The 10,793-nt window shown below is 43.5% G+C and overlaps 1 protein-coding gene and 1 long non-coding RNA gene across 2 annotated transcripts; both read left to right on the forward strand.

Moving 5' to 3' along the window:
* Positions 1-727: 727 nt before the first annotated feature.
* On the forward strand, positions 728-2,822 carry LOC125542204 (transcription factor bHLH168-like). Its single transcript, XM_048705157.1, has 3 exons — positions 728-868; positions 1,619-2,011; positions 2,628-2,822. The coding sequence occupies exons 1-3, from the start codon at positions 728-730 to the stop codon at positions 2,694-2,696; spliced, it is 603 nt and encodes a 200-aa protein (XP_048561114.1). The 3' UTR covers positions 2,697-2,822.
* A 6,889-nt stretch (positions 2,823-9,711) lies between these two features.
* On the forward strand, positions 9,712-10,404 carry LOC125542223. Its single transcript, XR_007297813.1, has 2 exons — positions 9,712-10,089; positions 10,188-10,404. It is a non-coding gene; the product is annotated as an uncharacterized LOC125542223 (long non-coding RNA).
* The last annotated feature ends 389 nt before the right edge of the window (positions 10,405-10,793 follow it).

Genomic DNA, 10,793 nt, shown 5'->3' on the forward strand with positions numbered 1-10,793 from the left:
AAGGTCAGGGCGGCTACAATATGGGAGAGACAATAGTCGTTCGGTGGTCCATGAACCTCGATGTAATTTTTATTATGCTTGAGGTGATTTGTACTTCCGGGCAATCTTTATCATAGATCTGACATTTTGGCAAAAAAAAAAAGGTTTATTGTGCCTAGGTGGTACATATGGCTGAAGGCCCACTCCCACTTGCACCAATCATGCATGCTATGCTAGTTGTATATATCGCCCACGGCCGGGAGTTATGCGCTGGATCCTACGTGTTTAACCAATGGATCCATGCACAAGCTGCTGTCACCTTTGTCACCGGAACACACGGAGCTTTGCAATACGTTCGTACGCTGCTGCTAGCATATAACAACAACACGCAGCTGCAAAGCTCCGTTGAAATTTCTCCATCCCTCTCCAACCAATAGCATGTGTACGTACTGAAATCCACTACTGTAGCCACACATATACCTCGTATATCTGTACACACATTTTGAACACAATATATAGCTGGCATTTTTTCTATACACCCATTGGCCTAGCATATATCCTCAGATCCGGCCAGCCCTTACCACGCACTCCTTTTTCCTCCTCCATCGCATCCTACCTACCTAGCTAGAGCTGCCGCCATGAACCTAGCATCTGCCTGCACCTCGGTATCTTCTTCTCCATTACAATTAAATTTCGTTCTAGAGCATTAAGACCGTGGCTGCAGATCGATCTCTCCCTGCTAAGCTAGATGGAGATGAAGGCCAGGGTGGCCGGCGGCACGGCGTCACCTATGGAGAAGAAGAGGTCGGAGAGGGAGAGGAGGCAGCGCATGAAGGCGCTCTGCGAGAAGCTCGCGTCCCTCATCCCAAAAGAACACTTCCCCCACGCTGTAATGAAAAAACACACTTCTCTTCACATGTTAGCTTGTTCCCTTTTTTCTTATATAGTTGATTGATAGCTAGTTAGTTGTTTCTCTCCAGTTCTCCATGTTTATGTCATGATCTCATCGTGTCCAGAAACTAATGAGTTTATATATTGTGAATATTTAAGTGGAGAATGGAAATTAAGAATGTTTGTTGGGTAATTTTACATTATGGGACGGATGGAGAGCTATGTTTGGAGCTCATGCCATGTCGAGGTACGGTTGGAAAACAAATGCAAAGTCCAAACACATTGTTTTTTTAAGGAGGATTACCCCGACTTCTGCATCAATTGATTCACACAGCCATATTATTAAGCAAAGAGTAAAAACACACTGTCGATTAAAGGATATCCAAATTTTTTTTACGCAAGTTTTAAATAGTGGACTGTGGCTAGTAGCGGAAGAAGCATTAGCGCGCTAACTAGTGCTATAGCGCGTTAATTGGTGGTAATCGACTTAGCATGATGCCCCTCTAAACGCTATAGCGCCGAGATAGCACGATGTTTGAAAGTATGGGTTTACACAAGATGCTATGAATAATATAGTTTCAAATCCAAAAGGTTTGTTATTTGTAATCACATGCATCACCATAAATAAACTGGGAAAAAATACAACTCGTCCATTATCAAGACTATCAGCCAAGGAAATCATGTCATCAAATAAAAAAATATCACTTCATAATATATTTATATTATTGTTCCTTTAATGCATATATAGGATACATTGAGCCAGCTAGGCAGCCTGGATGTGGCGGCATCATACATCAAAAAGCTCAAGGAAAGGGTCGATGATCTACAACACAAGAAGGCCTCTGCACAAGCCATGGCTACCTTACTGGGAGTTAGTGGCATCTCGACGCCCACTATCACTGCTACCACGAGCAGCGGTGCAGGGTCACCAGAAGGAGGAAAAAAATTGGAGGCAGCACCACGGGTAGTGGAGGTGCGGCAATACGACGATGCAAGCATGGAGGTGAGGCTGATATGCAGCATGGAGAGGCCTATCAAGCTCCATGAGGTGATCACCATTCTTGAGGAAGAAGGGGCCGTCATCATTAACGCTAATCACTTTGTTGCTGTCGACAGAATATTCTACACTATACACTCCCGGGTATGTACATACATACACTGCAAAACGTAATGCCCACATGACTCCTAGGATTATGGTTTCGACCAATAATTAATTATACCAATAAAATATAGTTTATGTGGCATTAAAATTGTATCATTAAAAGCATTATTTGCTGATTGAAATGATTTTTGTGTCAATATTATTTTTCCTTTTTGGAACCTTAGTTTGATAGCCTTATAAAAAATATGTGTTCATACTCATCTGACGGGTAATGTTAGTTTCTAAGGTAACATTAAACTGAAATAGCAACATATACACAAGTAGAAGGCACAAAAGAAAATATAAGAGTGTCCCTGTGCGTATGTGAAACTGTGGAGCTATAGATTCCTGTCCAATCATTTTCTTAGGCTGTAGAACGATAGAAAGAAACGAAAGAAGGGGGGAAGCTGGCCTAGAAGTTCGAATTGATTTCCATCTTTGTTTGCCTCTGTCTTGTGGCCAGAATGTATGAGCTAAATTCAATTAGATGAGGCTTCCAAAAAAATTGCATATTGTGATGGAGGATTTTCTATCTAAATATCATATTATAAAGTTATCTACATTGCATCAAATTTAGTTAACTAATTTCATAAATTTCTCTCTTGTTATTGTGCAGGCCTTCAGCACCAGAATTGGCATAGACGTTTCAAGAATTTCCGAACGAATGGGGGCATTGGTGTGGTAGTAAGTCGATTTGTGTAAGAAAAAACACTCAACCGTATAAATAAACATCCCACGAATGGTACATGATGTCTGCTCATTAACGACTATGATTAGGGATGAAAACACCTTAGCGTTGAACTCACAACATGATCAATGTATGGAAAAAAGTTGATCAACCTTCGATCTATTATCACCCTCTATAATTTATAGTAACACGTTTTGAGCTACCATACCTTGATCCATTGATATTTCTCGATCGTTGCATGCAGCCTCTCCAACCAATAGCATCTGTGTTAGTACATCACTGGAGAACTTTTTTGGAAAATAAATATTTGGAGTGCACTCCATGTACTAATTGCTCGATATCTAAATTATGGTAAATGTTTGGTTGTCTAATTGCATGGTGGAGGTGCATGAACAAATCCATGGCCATGAGTTGTGCAATATGTATCCCGATTATCGACCGTGCAACTGGGACAAAAAGAGCAGTATGACTTAACAATAATTATTTAACTAAACGGCCGCAATTTTGCCACCACATATAAATATTAATTCCTTAGTTAGCTAGTGGTTCTGGCCAGATTAAAGAAATTCAACCTCGTGGACGCACAAGGCCTTTTTCAGACTACATATATATTGCACTTGCACGTCGAGAACAAATTTATTGGCGAAAGGAACAAATAGTTTCGACATCAAGACTTTGGCCTGACATTGACAGTCAAGTTAATAATTCTTTGACAAAAAGTATATTCTGGTCTCCAAACTAATTAAACTTTGTACAAAATATATGTGGATGTCAGGGTGTGTATGGTAGAAAGATTTAGTAAAGTATGAATCTTGCCTAACAATTGAATATACTATATACTGAATCAGCAAATATATTGATGCTGACGTTCCAAAAGAAAAAGAGAAGTGATGGACGAAAGGTAGAGCTAGGCCGATGTTACATGCATGTAAACGTGCCGAATGAAGATGTGATGGCGTTTGGGCCCATGCTCCACTTGGCTTTCTTCCTTGTAACAAGAGGGTGATTGGGCGCCGCCCAAAAGTCAACAGCAAGGAATCAATCTACATGTCTATGTGTACATACTTTATTTGGCGCGTGGAAGTGACTGATGTATTTTTTTTCGCATCAGAATTTCTTTTTTATTGTGATTGTTTCTCACAACAGTAGCTCTGTAAAAGGTGAAATATAACATTATGCACCATAACATGTGGATCAGCCCCCATATTGATTCAAATGGAGAAATATAGCACCTGGATAACAATGTTAACTTTTACGAAGTGTCGAATTTGACATGATTTTTTTGGAAAAGGAGGTTAAACCCCCAGCAGGTACATCACCTTGATGCACACAAACATGATATCCTGACCAAAAGATCGTGAGATTACGACTTTAAATTATGGCGTGTTTAGTTGATCTCTTCCGGGCGAGGTGGTGCGCGGACGAGTGTAAACTCGACCAAAATACCGCATGTGATTGCTTAATTTAATTGTTCTTGTCTCTTCCATCTTATATGTCAGACGAAACCATAAACACATTACTGCATTTTCTGTCAACTAATTGCCACAACTAAATCTTGAATTAATTTATTGTCACTAGCAATATGAAAGTGCTTAAATTAGGTGAATTGACAACTCCTATACACGTCAGTCATGTATACATAACATGTAGAGTGTGAATTCAAGTAGAAATACATATTATTTTGCATAAGTCGTGGCGACCATAATTTTATAATATGTCCATTGTCTGCTGAACGCCCTAAAATCGATCCAGCATGTGCGCTCTATCACATTATGAAACTATAACAGCATGGAGAGCATCTACGGCCGGACGACCCAAACCATCCTCGAACGCCCGGGCAGCCAACCCGGTCATTGACGCCTCAAACGGGTCTCAAACGCCCGGACTAACCGACACCCTCATATCCAGCCCAAATGCCGGCCGAATATATATGGGGAGCCCGGGCGAGCCCGGGCACACCCGCCACGTTGGACCCGGCCCACACTAGCCCACCCGACCCCACATATATTCGTCCTCATTCGCTCGTTGGACCAAACCCTAGCCAATTCACACTCCTTTCCCCTCTGCCACCCGATCTCACCTCCGGTGATATCCTGCTGCCTCTGGCATGGCGGGCAGCGGATCTGATTCTGACCAGTCCAGATCCATCGACTAGGGTGTCATCATGTACGGGTTGGAGGAGGCAATGGCGGTCCTCATCGCACTTCGTCGCTCCCGAGAGGACAGCGCCCGACCGACGGACGGATCTGTCCGGCGCGACTCCATAGCGTCGGCTCAACGGGCGCTCGGGTCCTCTCAGGCAGGATCATTGCGGTTCCGGCTACCTGAAAATCACTCCTTCCCAATCACCCAACGGGCAGACTACGAGTCCCACTGGAAACGGGCTGCCCGTTGTGGGAAGGAGAGGATAAGGGCCATCGAGGCCCGTATATCGTGAAAAAAATGGCAGTGGGGGATGAGGTTGATGCAGCGGCGCGGGTGGCTGGAGAGAAGGAAGCCATCTGCACCTGCATTGTGAAGAAACGGCAACGGAGCAACATGCGTTCCCTCATCCAAGAGCAGAATCGGGAGGTCCATGCCATGACCGGCTGCCATCGAAGGAGGAGAAGGAGAAAAACGATGATGAGGACACCTCCGGCGATGAGCAGATCGGGCTCGATCCATAATGCGTCTTCGACCAATACTTCCGCGAGAAGGACAGCAAGGGCGCCGGGAGGGCGGCCGTGGATGATCTCCACCATAGCCAAACATGCCAAATTTTGGTAGTTTGATGGCATGTTAGTTAGTAGTGACAGAGTAGCCAGACGATGTGTGTGCATGAATGTAGTTGCATGAATTTGTATGGATTTGAGATATAATAATTGACGTGTACGAATGTGGATTGCACTATATGAGGCATGACCGGTCAGTGTCTGCGAATGCGTCCAGGCATTTGAGGGGCCGGATTTGTCTATCGCAGTTGTAGATGCTCTTAGCAATGGAGATTCAAGGATCAAAGCATAGTTGTGCTTCACCGGTGAGCACAACTATGCATCCCGGAAAGTGAAAAGCACGGAATGTGTTTCTATTTTTTATTCCTTTTTCTATTCATTTTTTTGAAATTTTTTTGTCAAACAAATTAACATGGGGTCTAGTTTCAAAGATATTGTCGCGAGAAATGCAATGGTGACGTTTGGAAGGGGTAACTAGTGATAAGCCATGCATGCATGCATGCGTCGACCACGCATATCTTGGATGGATGGTTTTTGGATGTGATAAGCCATTCATTTGTTTGCACATTCTTCATATTGGTGAAAGGCACATCGATATTATGTGCATGTATGAGAGAGATGGAGAGAGACAAAGGGAGAGAGAGAATCTTTGTTTGTATACATGTGTGTGTGAGAGAGTCTTTGTTTTTATACATGTGTGTGTGGTCCTTATTGCCATACAAAAATTCAAATTCAAACACATTACGGGTTGTGAGCTGTAAAAGTAGCAAAATCATCATTGAATAGTGCCGAACAGTATCGTCACTATTATTTGCTGAATTTTTTTTTACAATAGCTCACATCTCATAATGTGTTTTAACTCGAAATTTCTTATGGCAACAAGACATCACCCACTTAAAAGCTCATGTTTTTTCTATATTCTTCATCTATACCAATATAAAAAGACCCAAAGGGGCAGATCCAATTAATCTCAGCCATCAAATCATGTCAATCCAACGACTTAGACTGCTTTAATGTCGAGCGCTTAACACGTTTAGCGTGCAGTTAATTTCATGCCAAATATAGTGCTAATCATACAATAACACGCAAGTAATATCTTACTTAATATCCGGATACACTTAATATACTTCCAAATTAACGTGCATTGTACGTATATATTGACTAGTAAACTTTAAAATGTGATTTTCATGAAGTTTTCTTGAAATGTTGTTTTCCATTTGATATTCTCCTTGACGTGATATAGACATGAGCAATGGCACCCTGACCCTAGAGCCTGACATCCGGGCTGGGCTCGGGCTCTGAATTTTAGCGGAAGCATAGTCCAAAAGCCGAACCAGAGTCGATGGTTCAAAGCTCAATCGAGGATTCGTCACCTTGGGGCAGCACCGATGATACCGATGCGGCGGAGGAGGAATTTGAGGACAATATCGCCACGTCCACGCCGTTCGTGCCTCGCCGTGACGATAAGGACGACACGTTCCGGCCGGCGCCGATAGCGAGGAAGATTCTGTTTTGGGTCCGCGTTGGACATGCCCAAATATTGTGTCAGTGTCAACGAGGCTTCTTCACGAGGATATATACGTGCGTCATGCACGCATACGTCATGTGTGATATCAAGGTCGATCGATCTATCTAGAGAGAGAGAGGTTTCTTCAAAAATAGACAGAGAGAGAGACGCGGCTGGCACAATTCTGGCATCGCCAGCGCAGCTAGCTGATCAATCTTGGGGTTCGTCAGCCTTGCTTGCGTCACCGGCGTGACGCATGCATGCGATTCGATGAGACATTTTCCTGCAGTTCGTTCGCTTCCATCAATTATTGACTGAGGCGCCTCCCAATGCTCTACCTTATACAGGTGTTAAGACTGTCATGTAGGCAAAAAATATAATGTGGCAAGGAAATTAAGACTAGCCATAGTGGGAGTAACTTTAGCAGTAACTTCAAGTCCAACTAAACAAATTTGTCTATGTGGCAATGAGTTAATGAAGAGGGAGGTAGTTCTAGTAACTTAGCTACTCCCTCCATCACAGTTTGTTGGGCGTATCTCGCGTATCTCTGAGCCCAAGGTGAGGTGTGATTGGTAGGAATTAAGAAGGCGCTGGAGCTGCTCAATTGAAGGAGATGCGCCTAATAAATCGTTAAACCAACGCTTTGTAACCTCCCCGTCCGGTAAAAGAAGGAGCCGATCGCATGGATTGGTGGAGACGGTTTAGAGCGAGATTTTAGCGAGTTTCCTTCTTCCTCCCGCGCCTTCCTTTCTCCCCGCGCACTTTCCTTTCTCCCCCGCACAGTTTCCTTTTTGGCGATCAAAATCTCCCGCCGATCTCCGCTGCCAAATCTAAAACGAAATTTTCGGAGTTGAAATAGCTCCCGCCGATGTACCCGCCGGTGTTCCGCTCTATAAGTAGCTGCGGCGAAGGAGGGACACGAACAGACAGCGCTCATCTTCTCTCCTCTCTCCAATGGCGCCACCGCAGCAAGGTGCAGCAGATCGCCGGCCTCCTCCTCTTGGCCTCTGTGGGCTTTCTAGGGTCGCTTTCCAGCCCAGAGCACCGCCGCCCGGAGGACTTCCTCCTCTTGGTCTCACCGGACGCGCGGGTGTTCCTTCCTTCTCCATCGGCACGGCTGGTTTCGAGCATCTTCCTCCTCCGACTACTTTGCCTCGACGGCGCGTTGGCCTCGCATGCCCATCTCGCCCTCCGGCACCTAACGAGGCTGGTTCCTCGAACTGGAGTGCCTCCGTCGGCGAGGCTGGTACAGGCAGCGGAGGGATCGGCAGTTCTACGTTCGTGGGGTTTAACCTCATCAATGGCAGCGGCGCGATCTCGTTTGGCGGTGGCGGCGGGATATCGTTTGGCGGCGGCGGCAGCGAGTCCCTGGGCTTCACGTTCAGTACCGGCGCCGGTGGCAATCGGAGCAGAGAAGGATCCTCCCATGGTGGAAGCACAGAAGGTAAACCCTAAACCCTCTAGTCTCGTAGATCATGCAATTTTTGTGGTTTGCCCTTGAATCAAGATCATGCTTCTGGTTTGGTAGTAATATGTGTTCTCTTGTCACGTGTGCATGATCCAAGGAACTGGCTTCGGTCTAGAACTCAACATGATGAATGGAGAGAACACAACAGGTTCGGCCTTGTAATCATAGACAGTAATTTTCATGTACATTATCAACTAAAATCTCATGGTTAATATGTTTCCTTTTCTGTTACTACAAGGTATTGGTGGAAATGAGGGTACCATTGGCTACCGAGGTACTGGATACAACCCAAATTTTTCCCATGCCGACGAATACCCTCCTAGTCAAGAGGCTGTTCAAACCCAAAGACAACCTATCGATTTGAGTAAGCACATTTAGAACATATTTGTCTTTCACTGATATTCCATATTTTTTGTTTGTCTAATTATTTCTCGAATGCATCTAGATGTTATGTCGAACAAGGAGACAAGAAGACAGTACAGTACCGATGACAAGCGTCACATATATGCTGAGATCATTGCCCGTAATGGTACGAGTAAAAGGTTGAAGCATGGAGTTTATAAAGCTGTTGCGGTAGTTTGTATTTGTCCTAGGAGGATAGTGCAAAGGGTATGGCAGGAGGCTAAAAGAGGCGGTGGCATTACTGGGGTCAAAAACAATCGGAAGCTCAAATCAGGAAGGAAGAAGATTAATTTCAACATAGATGCATTGAAGGCCATCCCACCTGGAGAGAGAACAACATTAGAACAAGTTGCTGGACATATGAACGTGTCAACTTCCACTGTTTGGCGAAGGTGAGCGTTATACATTGATATATGTCAATTTTCTACATGTCAAATGTGTATGTCATTGATATATAGGTTGTTATATTTTCTTGTAGGTTGAAGATGAAGGAAATTAGACGAATAACGAGTGAATTGAAGCCTGCCTTGACTGATGAAAATCAAAGGGCTCGTGTGGAGTATGCTCTTAAGCATCTTGAGCCATGTAGCCTAACATCCCTAAGCGGTATCAAACCCACATTTAGGGCTGATATGGATGTGGTTCATATAGATGAGAAATGGTTTTATCACACGCAGAAGACCCGGAACATGTATTTGAGCCATAGAGAGAATGCACCACACCGGGAATGTAAACATAAAAACCACATTCAAAAAATTATGTTCTTGTCCGCAATGGCTAGACCAAGGTATGATGCTCAAGGCAATTGTGTTTTTGATGGCAAGATTGGGGTTTGGGCTTACACAGAGTGGGTGCAAGCAAAAAAGAAGAGTCAAAACAGGTCCGCAATTGTTCTTGTTACTACTCCTACTTTCTGCTAAATTTTTATGTGCACATTATTTACTTTATTTCTATATCCATAGGTTGAGAGGGACATGGGAGCTGAAGCCTTGCCATACAGTGGACAGGGAGAAAAGTCGGGAATACTTAGTGAAATACGTATTGCCGGCTATAAAGGAAAAGTGGCCTGAGAGCGATAGATGGAACACCATCTACGTACAGCAGGACAATGCAAGGACTCATATAAAACCAGATGATCCACTTTTTTTGCAGGAAGCTGCTAGGGGTGGTTGGGATATTAGGATGATATACCAACCACCTAATTCTCCTGACACAAACATATTAGATCTTGGTTGGTTTGCCTCAATTCAAGCCATGTTCCATAGAAAGATGCCCAAGACCCTAGCTGAGATTGTCCAAAAGGTCTTGCAATGTTCCATTTGAGTATTTATATGTTATTTGTGATACATAGCTACTTGCTTATGTACTGATTTGAGTTTTCTTGCTGTTATGTGTCATAGGTTAATCAATCCCTAGCTGAGTACCCCCATCAAAAGCTCAATAGGATCTGGTTGAGTCATCAAGCATGCATGAGAGAGATCATCAAGCACAAGGGGTCTATCCACTACGCGGTTCCTCACTTGAAGAAAAAAGCATTAGAGAGAAAAGGACTTCTCCCGGTTCGTTTGACGATTGATCGAGAATATGTTGAGCAGGCAATTGAGTTCTTGAACTCAACATGATTTGTACTGCCTCATGTGATGGTGCTACAGTTGGAGTATTAGTTTCATTAACCTTATCAAATATTTTGTGGCCTGTTTTGTACTGCCTCATGTGATGGTGCTACTATTCGAGTATTAGTTTCATTAACCTTACTCCCTTGTGTGTTTGGTTTTTGAGGGTGCATTTGAGTGGTGTGTACTGGACTGTTTTGAACTGAAAAATTTATGCTTATCATTGAACCATTTTCATATAACATTACATGAAAAGATCATATTAAACATAAGATCATATAAAACCATATTCATACTCACTTTCTTACATAAGATCATATGGCAATACTCCCTCCATCACTTCCTTACATAAGATCATGTAATGTTATAAACTTGAAGCATATAAAACCATTA

This window comes from Triticum urartu, chromosome 3, assembly GCF_003073215.2.
Source record: "Triticum urartu cultivar G1812 chromosome 3, Tu2.1, whole genome shotgun sequence".
NCBI classification, from domain to species: Eukaryota; Viridiplantae; Streptophyta; class Magnoliopsida; order Poales; family Poaceae; genus Triticum; species Triticum urartu.

Excerpts from the sequence above, each read along its gene's own strand:
- LOC125542204 (XM_048705157.1), top strand. The coding sequence starts at position 728 with ATGGAGATGAAGGCCAGGGTGGCCGGCGGCACGGCGTCACCTATGGAG. Across the intron at positions 869-1,618 it reads AAGAACACTTCCCCCACGCT|GATACATTGAGCCAGCTAGG; the intron begins GTAATGAAAAAA and ends ATGCATATATAG. Across the intron at positions 2,012-2,627 it reads TCTACACTATACACTCCCGG|GCCTTCAGCACCAGAATTGG; the intron begins GTATGTACATAC and ends GTTATTGTGCAG.